The 26237-nt window shown below is 30.1% G+C and overlaps 1 protein-coding gene across 8 annotated transcripts in view; it reads left to right on the forward strand.

Annotated features, from left to right (window-relative positions):
• poe (E3 ubiquitin-protein ligase-like protein poe) overlaps nucleotides 1–25405 on the forward strand; it is a 216588-nt gene extending 191183 nt beyond the window's left edge. For all 8 annotated transcript variants that reach the window (XM_075371905.1, XM_075371903.1, XM_075371908.1 and 5 more), the window contains 10 exons: nucleotides 1949–2236; nucleotides 2478–2591; nucleotides 6022–6156; nucleotides 10249–10485; nucleotides 13609–13847; nucleotides 17312–17473; nucleotides 19048–19206; nucleotides 20443–20764; nucleotides 23124–23283; nucleotides 24916–25405. In XM_075371905.1, coding sequence (XP_075228020.1) covers nucleotides 1949–2236; nucleotides 2478–2591; nucleotides 6022–6156; nucleotides 10249–10485; nucleotides 13609–13847; nucleotides 17312–17473; nucleotides 19048–19206; nucleotides 20443–20764; nucleotides 23124–23283; nucleotides 24916–24974 — 1875 coding nt within the window. In that variant the 3' untranslated portion in view covers nucleotides 24975–25405. The remainder of the gene's footprint in view (nucleotides 1–1948; nucleotides 2237–2477; nucleotides 2592–6021; nucleotides 6157–10248; nucleotides 10486–13608; nucleotides 13848–17311; nucleotides 17474–19047; nucleotides 19207–20442; nucleotides 20765–23123; nucleotides 23284–24915) is intronic.
• The last annotated feature ends 832 nt before the right edge of the window (nucleotides 25406–26237 follow it).

Below are 26237 nucleotides of genomic sequence, written 5' to 3' on the forward strand. Positions count from 1 at the left end.
AAAACAGATATAACTATTGATCTCAAGGTACAGAATAAAAAATTTAATTTCAAAAAATAAAGAATTATATTAATAAATTTTATCTCAGAATAATTTATTACTAAATAAGGTATGAACATCATATTAAAATAATTGTTCAATGTGGCTGCTATTTTAAAATTAGCTTTTATTGCAAATTTTTACTTTTCAAGTATGCCTTTCAATGTCAGGACTGTTATTAATAGTTTGCAGCTTCTATAATATCAGTTTTTTTATTCTTTTTGTGCAAATATTTATAGAATAAACAAACAACTTTTTCGTCTAAAGGAAGTAGTCTGATTGCATGAGATTGTAATAGCCATTTTACTGGTTCATTTCAACCAATTCATCAATTACCATGTTATTAAAATGCCTATTACAAGATAAGTGAGTTCATACATAAGCATGTATAAACCATGTTTTCAGTTCATTGCTGTTTGTTTGTCTTCAAAGAGTTCAATATGATGATTCATTTGCAAAAAATGTAGGTATTGTATTCCTGGAAGTCTTGATGGTAAGAAAAGCTGGTGGGATTATCTCCAAGAAAAGTATATCACATGTGGAACAAAAAACTATTTTTGAATTGTATTATGGCAGTCATGTAGATTTTCCCTGTCCAAGTGTGGGTGTTACTAAAAAACAATTCCATTTCTAATGAAACACAATTTATCAGTAACTAGAATATGACTGATTGGGATTGTGTGTACATTATTATCTGTTGAAAACCATCAAGAGAATTTTGCTTGTTTGTTGTGATCTGTTGGTAACATGTCATGTTCAATTATTATGGGAGTGGGTACAATTGTAGCCTTCTCTTAATATTCACCACACACTTTGTTTTGAAATATTTAAATGATATGATAATCTTCTGGTAGTTATAGTTGCAGATAATTGAATAGTATCAAACATTTCATCTTTGGTGTTTATATTTCTTACAAGCTGTTGTCAATCAGCAGCGATTAGTGTGGTTATACAGCATTCTTGTTTTTCTAGACATCTCTTTAGAGATTCAAATGTTTTACAATTTGATTCTTTATCTAGATTTATTAAAATCTATTGATTCTTTAATTTATGTCATTCCCAAAGTGCAGTATTAACATTATTATTTACATGTTATGATAAATTAATAGCATTGTCTGTTAACTCTTCTAGATTTATACAAATTCATGTTGTCACCCATTACATGTAATAGAAGATTAAAGTATCTTTTAAATTTTTTTACTAACAAAAGTAAGATAAAACCACTTATAAAAATTATTTATGTACAGTACCTAAAAAAACTTGTGTTGATCAGCATGAATAAAAAAAATTCAGATTTAGTTTGTTTTTTTTTTGGAATTATTTTAATTATTATTGTATTTATGTAAGCTTTTTGTGTACATTATATCCCAAATTAGCTGCTACATATAATTATATAGTTTTGAATCCTCCTGTATTATTGTTGTTACTAGAAACAACTCTATTCTATTTCTATTGTTTGTTTATAGAAAAACACTTCATCAAGTTCAACATAATATCAGTTTAACATTTACCTTTTCCATGCATATTACTCTTGTAATACATTGCTTTTGTTTAAGTGGATGGATCGATTGTAAAATAGAGTAAGATAGCATTGACAAGAATCCAGTTTGTTGTATCTGCTTCAGCTAAACGTTTAGGAATAATGCTGTATGATACTAAAACAAGAAAAGATAAAACAAAAAATTACCTTTTTTGCTATAGAACTCTCTATTCACAAGATGCTATCAACTGCTATATTAATGTTAGCTGATAGTACAATGTAAGCAAATCTTACCAGCAATGTTTTCAGCTAATATTTCGATGACCTCATTAGTTAGCACCTCTTAATCAGATTTAATAATCAGTGTATGACAAGTTACCCTTGATGCAATGAGTGGCATTACATTAAAATTTTATATTTTTTTTTTAGATTATGGAAACTGTACTATCAAAAGCAGCAAGTCAATCTCCAGAAGAATTTTCCAGGTTCTCACAAACATTAGGTGGTCCAGAACACGTTAGATCTTTGTTAGAGATGACAGCATCTTGTCCAGTTGTTAAATCAAATCCAGCTGTTTTACACCATCTTACAAAAGTATTAGCTGCACTAACATATGCCAACCCACAGAAAATGGCTGTACTTCTGGATCATTTTAGACCGCATACACTTGATTTTAATGGTTTTGATAAAGAACATACTCCTGAAGATGAGCAAAAGGTAAAAATATTGCTTTGAATGAATCTGTATTTGTATTTGAGCATATTTGAATGATAAAGTTTTAATGAATTCTAGATCTGTTTATTATTAAAAAATATTTTTACACACTTATAAATCTTTTTCTTCTATTTTAATTATATATCTTTATTTCCTTTTAGAAGTGTATATTTGTAATCTTTCTTGATTTTATAATTATTTGTTTTAATTTTATTTTTTAAGATTTTGTAATTTTCTGTTATAGCTTGAACTGTTTTGTAATCTTGCTGCTGGTATTGATAGAACTGCTCTAGGCAACACGCTTAAAGATTATATTGTATCTCTGGATATAGTTGAAGATGCTTTACAGTACATCAGAGTGAGTATTTATTCATCTAATTTTTTAATTAATTAATTATTGGAGAATCATTGTTGTTTAAATAGTTTTATTATGATGGAGTTGTATAACAAGCAAATATTTGTTCTTGATCTGTAAGGGATGTATGAAATAACATATATCTCTTGTTTCCTTACATTCTCTCTGTTTGATTTTACTTACTATTAAAAATGAATTATCATTTTAACTATAAAAATTGTAACTTTTTTAAAGTGTAGTTTAAACAGGTAATTCTAGTTAAGTCTGTGGCTGAGCAGGAAGAATGTAAGCCCTCATTTTCCATTCACCTATACAAAGTTCAATACTGTATTATGTTTCCATTATATTTAGATGAAAAATAAATGGCAAGCAAATTGTGAAATGGTGTGGTTAAATGAAAGCAAACTAGAGTAAGCCACTTTGGCAGAACATTTAATGTCAAATCATCATAATTGTAAATTAGATAAAGCCAACTTCTACTATGAAGCACGTTACTATATCACATTAATAGTAGATTGTAATGTAATCAATCAAGCATGGTTAAGTACTTATTCCATACCATCAGTTACTTTGACTATGTTTTGATTTGAAGCTTGCTTCTCTTGTGTTCAAACCGTGAGTAGATTTCTTCTCTGAGATAATTGCGATCTTTATGCATTTCAGTATTATATAATAACTGCTGATAGAAAATTCTATTGAAACCCTTATTATATTACCCTTAGTATATTGATTCTTAGTATATTGAGAGTGGAGTATCTCAAGACGCATAGCGATAGAATCATTGTAATAAGGATAAAATCAAAACCTAAACCGACAACGATTGTTAATGTCTATATGCCTACAAGCACCCATGATGATGATGAGGTAGAGTGTGTATACGAAGAGATTGATGAAGCAATTAAACACGTAAAAGGAGATGAAAATTTAATAATAGTTGGAGATTGGAATGCAAGCATTGGAAAAGGCAAGGAAGGAAATATAGTGGGTGAATACGGGCTGGGCAAAAGGAATGAAAGAGGGGGCCGACTTATAGAGTTTTGCACGAAGTATAATTTAGTAATTGCCAACACCCAATTTAAAAATCATAATAGAAGAATATACACTTGCAAAAAGCCAGGCGATACTGCAAGGTATCAGATAGATTATATCATGGTTAAGCAAAGATTTAGAAATCAACTCGTTGACTGCAAAACTTACCCTGGAGCAGACATTGATAGCGACCATAATTTGGTGATAATGAAATGTAGATTGGGGTTTAAAAACCTGAAGAAAAGGTGTCAGATGAATCGGTGGAATTTATAGAAGCTTAAGGAAGAGGAGGTAAAGAAGATTTTTGAGGAGGACATCGCAAGAGGTCTGAGTAAAAAAGATAAGGTAGAAAATGTAGAAGAAGAATGGGAGAATGTTAAAAAGGAAATTCTTAAATCAGCAGAAGCAAACTTAGGCGGAATAAAGAGAACCGGTAGAAAACCTTGGGTTTCAGACGATATATTGCAGCTGATGGATGAACGTAGAAAATATAAGAATGCTAATGATGAAGAAAGTAAAAGGAACTATCGGCAATTAAGAAATGCTATAAACAGGAAGTGCAAACTGGCGAAAGAAGAGTGGATTAAAGAAAAGTGTTCAGAAGTGGAAAGAGAAATGAACATTGGTAAAATAGACGGAACATACAGGAAAGTTAAGGAAAATTTTGGGGTACATAAATTAAAATCTAATAATGTGTTAAACAAAGATGGTACCCAATATATAATACGAAAGGTAAAGTCGATAGATGGGTGGAATATATTGAAGAGTTATACGGAGGAAATGAATTAGAAAATGGTGTTATAGAGGAAGAAGAGGAAGTTGAGGAGGATGAAATGGGAGAAACAATACTGAGATCTGAATTTAAGAGAGCATTAAAAGATTTAAATAGCAGAAAGGCTCCTGGAATAGACGGAATACCTGTAAAATTACTGTGCAGTGCAGGTGAGGAATCGATTGCTAGATTATACAAGCTGGTGTGTAATATTTATGAAAAAGGGGAAGTTCCGTCAGACTTCAAAAAAAGTGTTACAGTCATGATACCAAAGAAAGCAGGGGCAGATAAATGTGAAGAATACAGAACAATTAGTTTAACTAGTCATGCATCAAAAATCTTAACTAGAACTCTATGCAGAAGAATTGAGAGGAGAGTGGAAGAAGTGTTAGGAGAAGACCAATTTGGTTTCAGGAAAAGTATAGGGACAAGGGAAGCAATTTTAGGCCTCAGATTAATAGTAGAAGGAAGATTAAAGAAAAACAAACCAATATACTTGACTTTTATAGACCTAGAAAAGGCATTCGATAACGTAGACTGGAATAAAATGTTCAGCATTTAAAACAAATTAGGGTTCAAATACAAAGATAGAAGAACAATTGCTAACATGTACAGGAACAAAACAGCAACAGTAACAATTGAAGAACATAAGAAAGAAGCCGTAATAAGAAAGGGAGTCCGACAAGGATGTTCCCTAATTCCGATACTTTTTAATCTTTACATGGAACTAGCAGTTAATGATGTTAAAGAACAATTTAGATTCGGAGTAACAGTACAAGGTTAAAAGATAAAGATGCTACGATTTGCTGATGATATAGTAATTCTAGCTAAGAGTAAAAAGGATTTAGAAGAAACAATGAACGGCATAGATGAAGTCCTACGCAAGAACTACCGCATGAAAATAAACAATAACAAAACGAAATTAATGAAACGTAGTAAAAATAACTAAGATGGACCACTGAATGTGAAAATAAGAGGAGAAAAGATTATGGAGGTAGAAGAATTTTGTTACTTGGGAAGTAGAATTACTAAAGATGGACGAAGCAGTAGCGATATAAAATGCCGAATAGCACAAGCGAAACGAGCCTTCAGTAAGAAATATAATTTGTTTACATCAAAAATTAATTTAAATGTCAGGGAAAGATTTTTGAAAGTGTATGTTTGGGAGTGTCGCTTTATATGGAATAAAATGTTCAGCATTTAAAACAAATTAGGGTTCAAATACAAAGATAGAAGAACAATTGCTAACATGTACAGGAACAAAACAGCAACAGTAACAATTGAAGAACATAAGAAAGAAGCCGTAATAAGAAAGGGAGTCTGACAAGGATGTTCCCTATCTCTGTTACTTTTTAATCTTTACATGGAACTAGCAGTTAATGATGTTAAAGAAGAATTTAGATTCGGAGTAACAGTACAAGGTGAAAAGATAAAGATGCTACGATTTGCTGATGATATAGTAATTTTAGCCGAGAGTAAAAAGGATTTAGAAGAAACAATGAACATTCTTGTTCAATAATCTGATAAATCATCCTCAGCTGTATATTAAAATAACTTTGTATTATGTTTAAATTAATTTTTTATTTATCTACTTTACTACACTTGTATCAATTTTATGTTATTTCATTTCAGACACATGCACCACCAGTAAAACCTAGTCTTCTTAGAACTGATAGTGATGACTGGAAAGATTTCATTTCAAAACCAGCTTTAAAATACATATTAAGACTCTTGACTGGATTAGCTAGTAAACATGAACCAACTCAGGTTTGTTGATTATTTAGAATTTATGACTTGTAACTAATCTCTTTCTCTCTTCTTTAATGTGTATTTCTGTTTTATCTCTGAAACTTAAAATAATTTTAGAATTTGCTATTGTTCAAAGTTCTTTCTTCTCTTGTATATAATGCATTCTTATGTAATTAATTATATTTTGGTATTAATACTGTTTGGTATTCTTATTATTGAAAGTTTGACTGTTCTTGTCATCATTAATGTTGATCTTTTAGTGGATTTTTCTGATTGATGGGTGCAATGGGCATTGATGGCAATTGATGGGCACCAATTGTTTTGGGGGTCCTTTAGAAATGCCATATTGCCATTTCATGTTTGGTATTGGTAAAAATTTTATTGCCTACAATTCTCAGGTGTTTAATCTTGTTGGTCATAGATTATGGGCAATAATAAATATATAACCCATCTGATTGTTAAAAAAAATGATTTTTTGAGGGCAAAAAGAAACTGGTTCTTTTTTAACTTAAAAATGATTCCTTTGGTTTTACCTAGATTCTGAAACTTATATCAATGAGTTGAAACCACCAAAATAACTGTTTACTATTTCCACATAGGTTTACCATTTTTAATTGCTTAATTGTGTTTCTTTAGAATTTTTTGTAACTTGATAACCATTTTTTAATGTAAATTATATTTATGTAAATTAACTTTAAAACCATTAATTTCATTTACATGTCTTAAATTCTGTTCATTATACTTTTGGAAAGAAGACTTTGTATTCCAGAGAAATCTATGACTCATTAAAAAAGTTAATAATTTTTCATGATTGAAACAGTGTGAAATATATATATATAAAATTTATTTATTTATTTATGGTCATTATTAACCCATTCACTTTGATAAGAGCTGTCTGTGATTCATATTTCAGCTTAGTTTAATTTCAACTTGCAGCATATTTTAAATGGGATATTACAATTATGGATAGTTCCAAATATTACCACTGACATCTTAGATAAGTGATATACTGTATTCTCATATTCTGAAACCATTCTGTTGTACTGAAACAAGAATAACTACTAAGTGGGTCCAGTAGTTTATTTACCTATCTCTCATCTTTCTATGAGAAAATTACCAATAAAATTAAACATGAAAAACCGTGAAATTTCACTTTTAGTAATTTTTTTCAACAGATGGCATACACAGTTTGAATTTTTTTTTACATGTAGGTATATGTTAGTAGTTTTACCATAACTAATATTAATGGTGATATAATTACCCCTAAATTTTTATGAAATTTTTGAAAACTAATTTTTTTTAAATTCAAATTTTGACTCAAATAACTCTGATATGCACAATTTGCAGTGTTTTGTGATGTTTATGATAAATAACAAGTTTCATGTGTATTGTTCTAATAAAATAGTTATAACCTCTCAAACATCATGAAAAACCTGTTAAAACGATACCATTTTGACTCTCTAAAGTGCTTCGAGGAGATTTCTTGTCTTAGCACTTTAATATTTTTATACTTATTACTATAGTTGAAATAGACTTGTTTGAAACATTCAACTGCAGTGTTCATGTTATAACAGTCATTTCCAGTCAGGAAAATTCATGTTGTATTATGCCCATTTATGCTTGTTGCATTTATGCTCGTAGCTTTACAGTTACGAACTGGTCAGTCTGCCATTAAATCAGTGACCTGTTCACATATTTACAGAGTGTCTCAAATTTCATCTTGTGTTTGGAAGTGCATTAAATAAATAAGTTTTACTTAATAATATTATATTTGCAAATTTTAAAATCGTTTAAATTTATACATTATTTTCAACTAATTTCACACAAAACAGCAGAAGAACAGTGTTCTGTAGGAATTTATGTGATAAGTGTCATAAAACAGTGTATGGTACATTGCCAAAAGAACTCATTAAAATTTGTGTTTTTTGTGATAAAAACAAACAACTTTTTTACGTGTTAATTCAGATGTCACTGGTGTTTGTAAATATGAAAAAAAATTGTTTACCAAAATTCAGTCACCTGTATGGACAGTTCTGTTGTGACCCTTTGAGAACTCATAAAAAAGCAGTTAGGAAAAACTTTAAATAACATTAGAGCAAGCTCTTAGAGAACACATTTTTCCAAATTTAAATTTAGTTCCTGGAAAGTTTCTATGTGTTGACTGTATCAAAAGTATTTTTTCTCAGCAGAACAAAGAACTATATGAATGCGAAGACTAGAGCAATACATGCCCCACATCACAATATTGAACAATTGGATGCTGCTTGTAGTATTTTGGGTGTATCACCTCCATCTGTAGTTGTTGGTACTAGAAGCTACCATAAGTATTTCCCTGTGTCAAAAGGCATTATAAGATGTAACTTTACTTCAGACTTCCAAGGACTATGAAGTCCATCCTGTGTCAAATATTGTACCACTTTCATTTAAGGAAAAAGACTATTGCTTGTGTGTATGACAATCATTGGTGGATAGGAGAAGTGATAGATATTCGCCTCAGAAATGACAATCTGCACGTTCATTTTTTCCACCCAGCTGGACCATGATTTCAAAAGTTTCAACAAGACAAGGTGTGGGTACCGATCTACGAAGCCCTAAGAAAGTTGACATCACTTGAACTAAATATAGTGATGAGTCATTCTTACACAGTTTCAAGAGAATTATCAGAAGAGATCTCATCACAGCTGTTGGTTAACCACACTAAACAATTGACTTTCATTGCTACAAAAACAGGCTATTTCATTGAAGAATAATTAAAATTTTGCTACAATTTATTTTCTCTTCAATAGTGTTTACAAAAATAACCCAATATAAAAATAAAAATGAATTCTTGTAAAAAAAAATGTAAGCTATTCATTGAAATCTCAGTTTGGGTATGTTTTACAAGCATTTTTAAATCAAAATTGTATTAGGTTACTGGTATTGATATTAAATTATGACCTATCATTAATAATTTAAAAAAAAACTATTTTAACAGTATTGAAAACATCAGATAAAAAATGTAAAGTGCAAGAAGACAAGAAACCACCTCCTTGGAGCACTTATTTAGCGAGTCAAAATGGTATCGCTTTTAACAGGTTTTTCATGATTTTTGAGAGATTATAACTTTTATTAGTACAATACACAAGAAACTTTTTTATTTGCCATAAACATCGACAAAAACACTGGAAGTTGTGTAAATTTGAGATTTTATCACCAGCCCCATCAGAGTTATTTGAAGCCAAAATTAGTTTTCAAAAATTCATAAAAATTTGGAATAAGTATATCACCATTAATATTATTTATGGTAAAACTACTAACATATTACCTACATATAAAAAAATAATTCAAACTGTGAATGCCCTCCCTTCCTCTTGAAAAAATTACCAAAAATGAAATTTCACTGTTTTTCATGTTCAACTTCATTGGTAATTTTCTCATAGAAAGAAAAGAGATACGTAAATAAATCACTGGACCCATCTTTTACCTTGAGAAAATATGATTAAATTGCTTTTTGTTTTATCCTTCCAGGACCAATAGGTTTTTAGTTATGATTTTTAGTTACGATCACAAAAATAGGTGTGTGTACCATAACAAAAATTGGCCGCCACAGGTAAACTGCTTAAATAAAAAATTTAAAAAAAGTAGTTGGAAGATCCTGAAACAGTAGGAAACAAGTGGGTGTTTCAATTTTTTTTGAATTTGTCAAGCAACCAGCTTAATTTTTTTTGGGACACTTCAAATGCGTTGACCCTAAACGATCAGTAAAATCCTATAGCCTGGAGAAAGAGCTGGAAATAAAAGCTTCAAAAAATATTTGAGTAAAATCTATATTTAATCATCAATAAAGTAACTGTTAATTTCTTAAGTATAAAAATCTGATATCTAAATGTTATATGTTTTGGTTTCAATACATTCAGTGTACTATTATTGGCAATAATTAAAGGTATTAAAAAAGTGTAGTAACATGAAAACCAGTTCATTAATTTTCAAATATTAAGCTGTTTCAAATACTAATTGGATTTGTCTCTTGTTTAGAAATAGAGTCCAAAGTATGACAATCCAGTTTTTAAAAAGTAGCGCTATTTATTATTTCATTGCTTTATTAATGTTTTTGTTGACATTATGTTACAGAAAGCTGTGGCTGCAGACTGTATAGCAATAATTCATAGACTAGAGCAAGTATCATCAGATGAACATGTTGGCTCTTTAGCTGAAAACCTTCTAGAGGCTTTATGTACAAATGCTAGTGTTGCTACTCGTATTGAAGAAGTTAGAGAACAAACTAGAGCTGAAAAGAAACGATTAGCTATGGCTATGCGAGAAAAACAACTGGGTGCTTTAGGAATGAGGACTAATGACAAAGGACAGGTTTGTATTTTAAATACAGATTTCTATATAAAGGATATTGCTAAATCAGGTTCCAAATCTTCAATAACAATAGCTTTGAAGTGTTAACAATGAACATTGCAGCAAGTAATCAAATAAATAGAATTTTATCATTTTCATTCAAATCATTAGTGATTTTCATTCAAATCAACAACCAAGTTATCAATAATTTTCATTTTGAATTGAGAGTAAATAAATTCATTAAATACACCATGTATAATGATTTCCATCTTTTCAAGAGAAGCAAAGTACACACAAATATGATTTATTGATCCTTTCATTTCATCTATTTCTAAAAAGTAATATTTGAGTTAATTATTCTAATAATATTTTTTAATTCCAAAATAATTATTTTAATTCCAAAAAGAAGTTAAACCTGAATTATAGACGTTTTTTCTCTCTGATTGAGTTTATGTATATCATTTTGCTTGTCAATATTTAAAAAAAAAAAAATATCTACCAACAAATTGTATTATATGCTTCATAAAGTTGTAGTAGACTTCATTCCTAAATAAAATAATCTAAAGCTTTGCCCTATTCACATAAAAAAAGGATAAAGCTATGCGAACTTGCATTATTTCTGTATAGATATTTTTAACATATTTAGATATTATTAAGTTATTGTATCAGATCAAATCAAGCCTAAATTTGGTTATATAAAATTACCATCAGAATTTTACATTTGTATCTTCTTGAATGGTTAGAATGGATAAACCAACTACTGGGCCTTGATTTTTGATCAGGGCCCAATAGTATAATATTACTTATAACTTATCTAAGATACTTATAACAGTATCTAAGAAATTTCACTTGCACGCATGCGCAAAACATTCATTCAATCAAAAGATATCAAAACGCAATTTATTATAATTGCTTCTTTAAATACTATGATACAGTTACTTCTGAATTTGAATTGTTAAAATATTCATAAATAAAACATGTTTAAAATTCATATGGATGAATTAACCACAAGGCATTATTCCTGTATTAAAATAAATTCTTATATTAACAAATTCTTGTACACTTACCATTCATAAATATACCAATTTACGATATATAGTTTATAAAGATAAAATGCTTTCTATATTATATATATAAAAGTCAGTATTGTAAAAATGTTTAGAAATGTTACATACTGAAATATGCTGCCACTTGACTGATATAATTTTATGTGGTAGACAAAACATGTATGTAGTGCTTATCTTCCTTACTGTTAACTTTTAGGCTCAATTTCTTCCATTGACATGTTCATTATCTGAAGTCTCCAGCATTCCTCTCTATTGATCTTTATTTGCTTGACTGTATATCATAACTGGTTAGGATATTTTCCTTCTGGCACAACCCTCACCTTTGACCCTGCCAATGAATTAATAATTCATATGATAGCATCATATAACTATATTGTTGTCCCCACCACAACTTTCCCGTTTATTTCTCTCGCACAAGCCTCACCGCTCGAAAGCTGGAGAACTGGTCACTTGTTCGGACTGAACGACTGAGCCACAAAGGCTTGACTGTATCGGAGGTTCCAGGGCGTCGATAGATGATAGCGTCATATAAAAACAATCTATGGATTTATGTGGACCCGTAATCTGTTAAAGTTTGCGTCTAAAATTTGTACACGTAAACCGCAGTGCTACTTCAGTAATGTAGTATTGATATTGTTTTATCGTACTGGTTAAATGTTAAATGTAGTGAATAGAGTGATTGTATATATAGATTATACAGTTCCTACTGTAACAACCGACTGGAGCTTAATGTTCACACGCTATTTAGTTTTACAAGTGAAAAGATATATATATATATATATAGTAATATGTATGGAAGGTATTACAAAAGATAGTGTAATAACAGACAAAATTTCTTCTTCCTATAATATTAAACGGCGGTTAAAACATACACGCTATTAGTTTTATAAATAAGTGAGATATATTAGGGTATACAATTGCTACTACAAATTCTGTACAGTGGTGACCGAAGGTTTGGTTAAATTTAGCACTTTTTAACTGGATCCGAATTTTCGGACGAAAATCGCAAATATCTCAAAAATGGTCGGTCCTAGCGCTCTGAAAAATCTTAGCACCCCTCGACGATACGCATTTGCTCCCAGTGATACCTCTCGGATAGTAATATTTTCAAGCGTCCCTGGGGCGTCATTCGGAAATTAGGGAGGGAGTGCGATGGGGTGCCGTTGTAATATCTCAACAACCGTTCGATTCAAACTGTGTATGTATCAGCAGGTCGAGCACTAACTCTTTAAAGCATCGGGTACACTCGATCGACCGAATCTTGGTTACCTGAAAATTAAATCGTTTAGCCCTATGCTTTGATTACACTTGCCCACCGTAAAATGTCACAATCCAATCCACTTCGTCGCACCATCACGGTATGTTCCGATCTTTTGCTTTTATCGCGGCGCATGGTAGAATACTTTGACAAACAAGTTCCTCCAATCGTCCCCGGTAAATGTATACGCAGTTGATTCAGCTGGAATTCCAGCTGATAAAAAGTATTGTATATTCGTGCAATTTACCACCCGCCATAAAGTGGGTCGTTTCGTAATTTCGCTTTTATCTCGTGCATGGAAGGAACAGAATGACCTCCCTGCCCCTCCCCAATAGGCGTATCGATTAGTTGTACTTTTATTTAGGTGACTCGCATGACATGAAAAATTATTTAATTGTAATTTATTGCCAGGGTCAAAGGTCAAGGTTCTGCCAGAAGGAACATATCCTAACTACTATAGTAATTGAATTTTATGAAAACCTTTTAATATTATTTAAAATGATGTATAATAAACCTTTGTAATGGTAGTAATTTTGATTATAATAAAACATTCTTCTTTTACTTTTCATTTTACAGATATGTTACTAATTTATATCTTAAGAAAGTAAATTATATATTTTTTAAACAACATAAATTATATGTAATACACACATTTGAATGATTTCTTCAGGATGTGATATCTAATTTATTAGTGTATTTATTTATGAAGATTTTCCTATCTGGATTATGTTCATTAATTACTATAAAAATCTACAGGCATTACAAAAATTATAAATTTTGAGATCATAATATATTGTTACATTATTGTTTATTTAATAGGTGACTGCAGAGAGTACCATATTCCAGCAAATGGAAGAATTAGGAGAAGAGACTGGTTTAGTATGTGTTATTTGCAGAGAAGGTTATAAATTCCAGCCAACAAAAGTTCTTGGTATTTATACATTCACCAAACGGTGTAATGTTGATGAGTTTGAATCAAAATCCCGTAAAACCATTGGGTACAGTACCGTAACACATTTTAATGTTGTTCATATCGATTGTCATATGTCAGCAGTCAGGTTTGTATTTTTTTTTAAACATGCTTTAAATATGTCATATGAGATGTGTTCAAAAATTAATGAGGATTTTTGAAAAGAATTTGCCAGCACTTTTTCCAATCCGCGAAACACTTCTGGAACTTGATCTTTGGAGTAATGTTTAGCTCTTTCAGATATTTACTTTTAATCTCATCTATGCTTGTAAAACGATGGCCCTTTAAGGTTCTCTTTATTTTTGGGAATAGAAAAAAGTTGCACAGGTCCATGTCTGGCGAATATGGTGGCTGGGATATCATTACAGTGTTGTTTTTGGCTAAAAATTGACAAACAAGCAATGAAGTGTGAGCAGGCGCATTATCATGGTGCGAAAGCCTTGAATTGTTTTGTCACAAACCCAGGCATTTTTTCAGATTGCTTCACGCAAGCAGTGTTGAACTTGTAGATAATACTCCTTATTGTTCGTTTGACCGTGTGACAAGAACTCATGATGTACTATGCCGTTAAAATCAAAGAATACTGTGAGTTTAACCTTCACATTTGACCGTACTTGTCGAGCTTTTTTCAGTCTTGGTGATCCAGAATGCCTCCACTGGGAGAATTGAGCCTTAGTTTCGACATCATATCCATAAGCCCATGTTTCATCACCTGTTATTACACGTTTCAGTAGTTCTGCATTGTTGTTGACTTCATTTAGCGACTCCTGAGCAACTTCCATTCACTGCTGTTTTTGTTTAAAATTCAACAATTTTGGAGCAAATTTTGCTGTCACACACTTCATACCCAAAACATAAACATTTCATGGCACGAGCCAATTGATATTCCATCATCATCAGCGACGTCTCTGATTGTGATTCAGTGATCATTCATAATGATAGCTTTCATTTTTTCCATGTTTTCATTGGTTGTTTATGTGCTGGGGCGCTCGTCATTTTCAACACCTTCACGATCTTCTTGGAAATGGTTATACCACTTGTAAACCCTTTCTTTACTCATACATCAGACTCACCAAAAGCAATATTTAACATTTTTAAAACATTGCTACACTTAATTCCATTCTTATAACAAAATTTAATACAAATCTCTGATCCATAATTTATACAAATAAAAAATTGCCGATCATACCAAAACACGTGTTATCATTTTAACAGTGACAACAGACTAAACATCCAATATGGCTAAAAATTTACAGTTACTTTTCAGACATGTTTACCAATACAAAAACAAAAAAATCCTGAGAGTCCGACTAATACAACCATGAAATTTCAAAATTCTTGTTACTTTTTGAACACACCTCGTATATCTCTTAATAATATGAATAGTAGTGTTACTAACTACAGAACAAACCAATCAATTTAATTAGGATAGTATTTTTATCTAACAATGCATTTCACTTTAATATTTTCAGAACATTTCCAACTTTTTTTGTAAACTTGTTCATGCTTTAAAAAGAAGTTATATAACAGTCTGCAAAATATTATTTTCCATTTTTGCCTAGAGATGAACTACTTCATATCTTCAATTCCACAGTGAAAAGGAATGTAGTGGAATCTCTTTCCTTATTCTGCTGAGTGTATTATCATAAGGAAAGTAGCTCGAAGAATTGCTGGAATATGTAATCTATTTTCCTTTAACAGCTCTACACTGCTGCCTAACTTAAAGTGTTAAAAGAGATTATTTTTTTATTAGTTCAGCATTATAAAATGTTTTGTCATTATTAAGCATCTCTTTACAACTCCTAAACTATTAACTTGTACTCCAGTCTGTTCATTATACAGTAATTATATTTATAAATATTATAAGTGAATTTTAATAAATAAATTTAATATAAAGTTAATTTGGCTTATGTTGATTGTAATTTTAAACAGTGTTTTGTTGGTGTACAATGTAACATACAACATTTTATCGCTTTTCAAAATTTTATTGTAAGATTTTTATTGTCTAAAGCAGTTTGACATGCTGTCACTTGTATTTCTCAGATAATGATATTTTCATTTTAAAAACAATCTAAATTAGAAATATTCCATGTACCCATTTTTGGAAATCTCTATGAATCAGCATAGAGTGAGGGGAAAGCTCATATTGGCAATGATGTTTTATATTTTCTTGTATTACAATTAATTTCTGGTCGTATTGCATGTAAAAATCAGTTAGTGACAAGTCAGGAGAGTAAGGTTGGTGCTCCAGAGATGTTAACATTTGCCAAGCTTGGTTACTTAGGACCAGTGAGAGTTGGGCATGCAAAAGAACCCAACTGTTGATTATTTTGTTTTTCAGGATATTTCCTTTTAATTGCAGTCTATGGATAACTGTTTTTCCTTGTAAATTTTGTTTCCAGAATAAATTCATGGTGTATAAACCTTACAAATAAAGACAATTTTTATTTTGTTCTTTTCTAAATGAAACATATTGTCAAAGGTGATATCAATTACAATTCTGATGACAGGGATTTTGATTGCAGTAAGTGTTTAACATCATTAGGCAAACGGCTGATCATTTGTTTACCTCCTCCCAGTGATGTTCATGTTTTTTTCTGATCTTCAAAAAAAAGAGAAAAGTTTTTGAAATAGGTGTTTAGAACAATCCATTTTCAGATCATATGGAGAATATTGCAACAATTTCTCAAAAGTATTTTGACTTATTTCCTGAACAGATTCTTTGTGCCACTTTGAAAACATTGACACATTTATTTATCACAGTAGTTATATACCCGTTACAAATATCATGACTGCTAATACACAAACCTCATAGAAATTATGAACTTAAAAACTTTTTTTTTGCTCCACCTTATGCTTTTCAAGCACTCCTAATGTCTGGTTCCTCCTAGTGGTGGTTTATTAAACAAAATGCAAAATTAACTTTTTATAGACATTTTAAACTACAATGAATGCACAAGATAATTGCAATTACTATTTCAAAGAGGAGGCACTGATGCCAGAATCTTTTTAAGCTTTCTGATATTAGGAATTATATCAGTGGATGTAGTCTTAAGGCCACTGTTTGAAATGCAGGTAACAAAAAAACTTAATATTAATTACTGTGTGTAAGCTATTGTCCATCATTTGTAGGCATTTAAATCAGATTACACACTGTTACTAGTTTTATTTCAAAGCATTATTTCTATTTTCCTCAGTCATTAATATCCTCTGGAGCCAAACCTCTCAAATTCTTTAATGCCACATTTTTCATGATTGTTTTGCCATCCCAATATTTTCTTCCCTTTGTCAGATTTATATATTATTATTTTTTTAAATTAAATTCTTTCGTATTAATGTTTAAAAATTACACCTATGAAATAAATATTCATCTGGTTAACTTAAATTGTAAAAATTCTTTAACTTTCTTTTTGTTCTATTATGTGGATTACTGCATTGATTTTACTTAATCAAATTTTTAAACAAACCATAGCAGTTAATGGAGTGGTCACTTCCTTGAAACCAATTTTGTTCAATTTTAAGTAATTCTGTTAATGTGTTTGTGATTAACAGATTGGCAAGAGCTAGAGATGAATGGGAATCAGCCGCATTGCAGAATGCTAACACAAAATGTAATGGCCTTTTGCCATTATGGGGACCGCAGGTGCCAGAGTCTGCTTTTGCCTCATGTCTAGCACGTCACAATACATATCTTCAAGAATGCACCGGTCATAGGTAAATCAATGTAATCCAGAAATTTAAAAAATATAAACTAGAATATCCATAATTCACATTAAGACATTTTTGACATAAACTGTTAAATAATAAAGTACTATTAAAATTGTGGTAAAACAATTAATGTACAGTTCTACTCAATATTATTCTTGTTTGATATATAAAATATTAGACCTATTTGATATAATCATTTTCTGCTGCTTCATTTTTAAGATTCTTGTACTGCTGCTACAAGGTTCTCAGAAAATTTGGCAGCCACAGTGTGATACTCATACCAGTCTAGCAAAGATTTACATTATAGTGAAAACTTTAGTATAAGAAGGCCCAGTGTTGGTATCACCCATTTTCACTAGTACAAATTTCTTTTTTTTAATTTTACAGTTTCATCCTAGTTTAAAAGTGGGGATTCTGACTATTCAGTATCATTCATTTGCATACTTATAGTAATTATCAAACAAAGAACTTGAAAGAAAAAGATTAGTCTCTACCCTATTATATGTCTTATCATCTTCTGTTTGACTATTTATTTGTATTTTCTTAGCAAAAGGCTACATTTAAAAAATAATAAAGAACATCACATTCAATGATTCTGAATATTCATGTGTTTTTCTACACCTAGCAACCATAAAGTAATTTCAGTTTTGTTAAGTTCCTAGGTATATAGGAATCTCAGACAGTACAGAGCAATGCAGCTGGGAGCTTGTACTCAGTCTCCCTTATTAATATTTTTCAGTTTAGGCTGTAATTCACCTGAGATACAAGAGGCATTAATCAGAACTGCATTTTCTAGGAGTAATGATGTTCACCATTCACCAGTCACTTTGATGAACAGATTAAAGGTGTTACTTCAGGAGTAGAGAATATACATTTTGGTGAACTTGGCATGATATTATGCAAAAGGTATTCAGCTCAATGAAACCAAGGTGTGTGCACACAAGCACTTATATTTGCACATAGCTGTTTAGTTATTATTTTTAGTCTCAATATTTATTTTCGTTAGTATATTTTTCTGATTATTAGATTTTTACACTCAACTTGGTTTGATTCATTATTTGTTTATGAGACCCCTTTACAGCTCAAACACTGTTATTTCTGTTTGGTAATTGTAATGAATATGTGATATTTTATATCAACTTTGTATAGCATTTCCTGAAATTTTACATAAAATTAACGTTTGGTCAGCTGTTCTTTTATAGTGTGGCATTTTGTTTTGTAGTTTACCTATTTTGTTGTTTGATAACCGTCTGATAACTATCAGAGTAAGAAACAACCGGTTTAGCTTGTTGTTTTGCAAAAAATACAGGAGATAGGTCAAACTGACAGTTTGTAGTCTAGACAGTTAAGATTATTGATGCTCTTTTTTTTATGGTTTGTGATTTATACTTACTAAAAATTAGGCTTGTTATATTACATTAAAATTGCTGTGTCTATTCTAAATTAGGGAAGTGATAATTCCTATTATTGCTTAATTTGTTAATTTGATAGAACTGATTTATAAGTGTGACTGAAGCAATTCTCATTTATCCTTCCACTCAATTTCATTTAATTCCTTAAATACTATTTGTCTTGTTTAGGGATATCGGCTATGTATCTACTGTACATGATTTGAAGTTGTTACTGTTGCGATTTGCTCAAGAAAAAAGTTTCCATGATGATACTGGTGGAGGTGGACCTCAATCTAATATGCACATAATACCATACCTGCTACATATGGCACTCTATGTTATTAACACGTAAGTATTAAATTATTATTACTAAAATGTAAGATGAAGAAAATAACAATAAAATCTTTATGATCTTTAATTGTACACTACTGTAAAATTCTGCTGCTTTATTCTGACATATACTGTTGATAATTTAAAAAGAGATTTTAGGTATTATTTATATTTGATCTTAGTTGATCTGTAACTGCTCTGATCAGAGACAAGTTACTCTATATTTTTAACATCCCCTGTAACTACTACCCCTTTCTTATTTTTCAGCCCCTGTGTAGGTTTGAAACCATGGAAGTTATCAGCTGCCAACTTTGCTAGTTGGCATGATACTCTCACCTTTTAGTAGTTGATTGTGTGATTCAGTGTAGATGAATCAAAAGCAGTTGTCATAGTCTAATGTATAAATCAGAATTGAAATAAAATTAAGTAATTTTTCTAATATCAAGGATGTCATTACAGGTTGTAGAAAGGTAAGCACTACTAAATATAGAAACTATAGTGATCTTAGCTAAAAACATAATAGTAATTATTATCTTAACAATAATTTTGAATACTATCATTTAACTATTTATTTATTTATTTATTGCACTTTACTAGTTTTCATCCTTAAACTGCTTATTAATTTTTTAAACGTGATCATTTTTATTAGATTTACATTTACATTTGTATTAGATTTTTATTGTATTAATCTGCTTTTTTATTTACTAATTTTTTTAATGTTAATTTTTCTTTTTTCCCTTTTGCTTGACATGTAAAATATCTTTTTTGGCTGGAACCAAAAGAAAAATTTAATAATTTAGTAACTTTTCATTATATAAAAATCCCAAACAAGTTATGCTAACTTCCTTTCTTTTAAATGTCTTAAAGTATAAAAATCAGAACATAAGCCAAAATTCTTATTCCCTGAACACGTAGCTTTTTTTAGTTAATTTCCTTCTTTTATCTTATATGTGTATTGAGAATAGGATCAAGAACCTTCAGATTTATAATTCATCAGTGTTGACTAGCAAATTGACCTTATGAGATTGCTTTTGTATCCTCACTTTGAGATTATTTTTTATTACTTGCCCTTGATATGTATGAGTATATGGATTTTTTTACTATTAGTCTGTAGGTTGAAATCCTTCTCACATCTATTGGTGTGATGAGTAGCAGGTTTTTTGGCTAAACCGAAAAAAAGAATGAAAATGGTTGTAAAAGAAGATAAAAAAACGTATGTAAGTGGATGTTTGAGTTTGATTGTTTCTTTTCCAGGACACGGTGTGGTGCAAGAGAAGATAAAAATTTGTGTTCATACCTTGAATCATCAGATATGGATAAATGGGTTGAATCGTGCTATGAAGCTGAAGCTCCTCTTTATTATGCTACGTTATCATTATTACTGCATTCTCCATCTCGATGGGAAAAATCTCGAATTCATCATCTACGTCGATTAATTGTATTAGCGCATGCTCGACACACTCATCCAGCTAGCGCTCATAAAATAACTGATACAGCTCCTAAAGATTATAATGTTTATAAAAGCAGTCTTGTTTTCTTTGGCCTTATTAATGCTGTATATAAATATTATTTCAAGGTAGGTTTATAATAAAATACCGACTTAATATTTTAAGGAAACATAATAGTTTTAACTATCACAATCACATCAAAAATTTTTTTATGGTGAAAAAAAATGAGTTCATAGTGAGATAACACTTTTTTCTTCAAAGAAAAACTTCTTAATTCTACAAAATGGATTTTTTATCATTACAAACACGAATTAGTAAATTGTTTTTACTCTGAAGTGATTGATATATGCATCCTTCCTAAGGATCTGCAAAAGATCCTTCCTAATTGGTAGAAAACCATTTTTGTTAGAGCATGCATTTAAATTAGTCAGTGTGAAATCTTTGATCAGTTAATTATTGATTTCTTAACATGACAAAATATTCTGTGTCAAGGATTTTGGATAGGCTGGACTCCCTCTACTTGGAGAGAGCCTTGAGTTTTCTTCTTTAGTAGAGTAGTTTTCCTCTGTTGGTAGCGTCCTTTCTCACTCTTTAAGGTAGCACCTTCTTTCCTTTATTCTTTGTGTTCGTTTTTTTTGGGTTCTATGGGTGATAGGAGTGTAATCTTTGTTAATTAAATTTTTTTTCTGCACAGGGTCCCGTATATGATCCTAATAAAACTTTTCAAATATGTAAATAGACTTTCTCCCCTCCAGTTTTTTATCAACATAAGGTAGTTATGTTGATAACTATCCCAACTAATACTAGTTGGGATGTACAACATTTTTATGTCGAGGTGTACATGCTTTATGCTTTGGCCATTCCTTCCTGATGTAATGATTTGTCTTTGGTCTCTTATTGATTCTCCCATTCAAACAAACAACAAAAGCTCTAAACCCCATTAATAATGGAATAACTTGTAAATCACAATTTTCTAACAGCAATTCATATTGTCATATGTTTCTTTCAAGTTTATTGTCATTGTGCTGGTTTCCAAAGGATCAATGAACTGTCTCCATTTTGTAGAGTTATGTTCATGATGAAACAGATCCATGACAGCAATTAATTATCTAAACGGTAGTTACCGGAGGCTAAACAGGAAAAAAGAAGAAGATCCATGACGGCACAAATATTTTTACATTACACTAAACTATTTTTTTTATAATTTAAATCTTTTAATGTTTCCTGACAATTTCAAAATAAACAGTTTTGTTTATTTAAGAATATTCCAACCTTTCAGCCTAGATCCCAAAAGTTCTACTTATTTCTTCAACTTAAATTCAAATCCATAACAAGGTTGTATTATTCACCTTGAGTTTTCAAATGAAGTTCATGGGAAGAGGATTCTGTTTGAAAAGTATCATCTTGCTCCTCACATCAAACTTCATTGGCTACCTCTTATACTGATTCATCTTCTAAAGTTAGATATGTTGGAGGATGCGGTACAGGTAAGTCTTCAACTTGAGCCACTGGCCTTATAGCAGATTGGAAATTTGAATGCTGCATTGTGTATTTGGATCTGTTACTTATTTCTTTTTATCTTGGTAATTCAGAGATAATAGACAAATGGTCTTAACGGTTCATGCCACACCATCAGTATGGCAAAACTCATGAGTTAATTACCCCTATGGGTCAAACAGCAGATGTAAGGGGCTCAGTTCTTATCTTGATACCCAACTTCACAGCCAAAATATAGTTCATAAATTTTTTAAATAGAAAAATCAAACTATACCATTGTTCTTTAAACATCAAACTTAAAACACCTTTGTAAACTTCTGATGCCATTTTTCTTAATTTATAGTAAAATTTTATGATAGCTCTTTGAGCCATGATATGCTACGTTTGACCACTACTACTTGCACAATGTTACGTTCACGGCTGCTGTGCATGCACTGGCTGAGTTATTGATACAATTGAAGCATCTGCGTGTTCAGCACAATCTAGCAGGTGAAATGGTTATATTTGGCATGTTTCTTTAGTGTTCCTGAAAAAAAATCAGTCTAATTACTTACTTGGCACAATGTGTATGCATACACACCAAACGTTTAAACAATACTGGCAAGTTAGTTATATGACTTGAAAGACTGTACTAACATATCAGAACCTACAATAAATGAATCCTCTTAAATTTTACAGGTAATGCCTTCATAATATTATGTTTCGTACCCAGCCTCTGTTAGAAATCATTAAAATATTCTTTTAGAATGTAAGTTATAAGTCATATTTTTATTATATTACATTATATTTTTGAATCCAACCAAAAAGGGATAAATTAATAATGCAATAAAATATTCATGTGTCTGAAACCTTTTTCTTAAATATAAATAATTATTCATCTGGAGGTATACTTTACAATAAAAAATATATTGTTGTATAATCAAGGAATTTAAATATTTTATTTGTCTATAATACTAATTTTTCTTTTATTTTATAAATATTTTCTTATAGAAGGTCAGTATTGCTTCTGATGATCATTGGACCACTGCTTTAGCTGATTATATTCGTCATAATGATGAAGCTTTAATGAAAGCTTCTGAAAAATTAATGGCATTTTACTCTCAAGAATTGCTGCCGTGCACATCTTTTGAAGAATTTTGTGATGTAACTGGTAAGGAAAATATATTTAATTATAATTACTGTAAGACTAGATAAACGTGGTTAATTAGAATTGTATTATATTCACTATATATAAAATTTTAAGTTATGGTTTAAATTAAATTAATATTCATCATTTTATACATTTTTAAAACTATACATACTTAACTATAGAAACATCCCCAAGTATTACTGACATACAGAAAGTTAACACTTTCTGTATGTTCTATAGCTGAGTCAGTAGAGATTTTTATCCTCGAATAAATTTACTACAGCAAATAAATTATTGGAATGGGTTTGGAGAAATATGTAGAATAAAAGTGTGCCCAAGTGAACATGACCAATTTAATTTGTTAATTAATTAGCAAATTAATTATCATCCGGTTCACCTGAAAACGATAGATGCCAAAATTAAAATTGTTAAGCGATCAAGGTAAGTTGGTTCAAATGCATAATAGTATGGTTTACTAAAATGCATAACGTATATAAATATCAGTTTTGTAAATCAAGTGAAAGGCCCCAAAATGGCACTAAAGATTTTTAATAATAGAAAAAAAATATCATGAAATAATATTAAATCAGAAACATTTTTATATGTATTTTTCTTATCAGAAAAAGATTGCCAGTGTTAATTTATAATGTTTATCTACATTGTGGTTAGAGGAAGTGAAATCTTTACAACTACATTGGAAGTGTTTGTAGAAGAAGAAAGAAGGATGAAGTTTTACATGAGGTAACAATCATCTGGTAGAACACCAAATGATTATGATGACCTATATTGTGAATAATAAGTAATTATCATTTTATTGTATGTTAGTCATCCCTGACTATAACTATTTCCAACATTTATTTAAGTGACTGGTTAACAATAAGCATGTAAAAAAAAGGAAAATCTGTATCTGTTATAAATTTACTAAACCATAAAATGTTTGCCAGTAATTATTGTTACTGACAATTGTTTACCATTAAATAACTTGTACCTTTATTAAACTAATTTTTTACTCTACTGTTTTAGTTAGCACTTGTATTTTCAGAAACCAAATAAAATTCAACATATTTTTAAGAAATGTTAAAAAAATAGTTAAATCTTTTCATTGTAGGTTTAAAGATTATAACTAATCTTGTTAAAATGTTAAAATTGTTCTTATGTGTTTTTGTAAGATTGAAAAAGTGTATTACTGGCTGAATAATTGTCACGTTAAAGATATTGGTAAATATTGCACGGTCAGTCACTGGTTTGAGTGGATTATCACTTGAAATATTAATTAAGAATGAACTAAAATATAAACCACATCAACACAATAATTTAACAAAGATATATTCTTTGTCTATTTACACTTAACAAATAAGTATCTGGTCATCTTAACACAATGAAAAATGATATGAAAAAGAATATAGATAGTAATTTGCTCACAACATACATCTGCACCCAATGAATTCCTAAGACACAATGCTCCCACTATTCTTCATATACAGAAAGAAACATAACCTCCCACGCAAAGTACTCGCTTCACAACATGTACACACCTAGAAATATTATAACTAAAAAAGTGTCTTCTCAGGATAATTTTTTTTGTTTCCATGTCTTTTTTTATCATATGCTAGTGAAGCAATAACTAATTAAAGTTTTTATTTTCTTTTTTAGATCTTCTTGAAGATGTTGAAAATCCTTCATTATATATTGAAGATGTCTTAAACATATAGCACCTTAACAACTGGATGGATGTATTCTATTAGTTGTCTTAAGAATATTGAAAAGGAAGAATATTAAAAATTGCTTAAAATTATTGTCAAATTTTGCTTCTATTGCTTGTGTTTTGTGATATTTAATTATATATTGTTATAATTATTATAACGTACTATGTTTATTATGTAATGTTTTTATTGGTATAAAATTTAAAACAATTAAATAGATAAAATCGTCATTTATGTTAATGTAATGAGAAAAAATTAATGGAAATGTTTCAATTGTATATTTCTTTACAGGTATTTCTTGAACTTTAAATCCTTCTGAATGTATGGCACAACATAAGTTTGCTACTCATTACCAGCATAGATTAAAATTATTTTGACCTTCTGAAAATTTAAGTCTGTGTAATATCTATTTTGTTGCATTAAACATTGTGAAAAGCTAAGTCTATAATATCTATTTCATTGTATTAAACATTAAATTTGTTTATTTTAATAAGTAAACATTGGTGAAGTGAATGAAATGTAGCAACTTAAGTAAAATCTAGGGTGTAGTGATAGCTTTAAGTCTAATCAAAGTGAATAAACAAACACTACACCTAGGTAGTTAAATTTACCCTGTCAACAGGGTAACAGGTAATAACTACCTGTAGTGCAGCAATAACTATCTTTCATGTTACAACTTGTTCGTTGTTCTATCTTTCACCTTGCACTTCCCCTCCCTCCACATCAATCTTAGCTCATAAGAGCTAAGATTATTAGCCTCATAATCTAGACTTACGAGCTGTAACACAAGAGGAAGACGTGGGAAGACGTATGTAGCATTATCCCCAAGGTACTGGGATTAAAATTTTTGAAGAAAAATGAAGAAAATTCTACAAAACATGAAGACCAAAATAAAAAAGAAATGTATAAAAAACATTAGGAAACAAAATAAAATCAAACTTAGATTGGGAAAAAATATTTTTATTAATACTGGGTGAAATATCGGGTGCCCGGAAGTATTTCCATGGAGTACTACAGCGAACTGAAGGTAACAGCTTTGTGTCTAATAGCAGTAATTGTTGTGTTTCCTTTATTGTTTCAATTTTAATTCTGTTATATTACCTTAGTTTTCAATCATAATTTTAATTATACAGGGTGATTCAAAGAAACAGGAAATTAAATAACGTTAATGAAACATTTTTTTAGAAAATGAATTTTATTTCATGTAATTGTACAAATGTTGCCATTTTAGGATACATACATTTTAGTTTATTTTTTAAAGATGACATCTTG

Source organism: Lycorma delicatula, chromosome 7 (assembly GCF_047948215.1).
Source record: "Lycorma delicatula isolate Av1 chromosome 7, ASM4794821v1, whole genome shotgun sequence".
NCBI classification, from domain to species: Eukaryota; Metazoa; Arthropoda; class Insecta; order Hemiptera; family Fulgoridae; genus Lycorma; species Lycorma delicatula.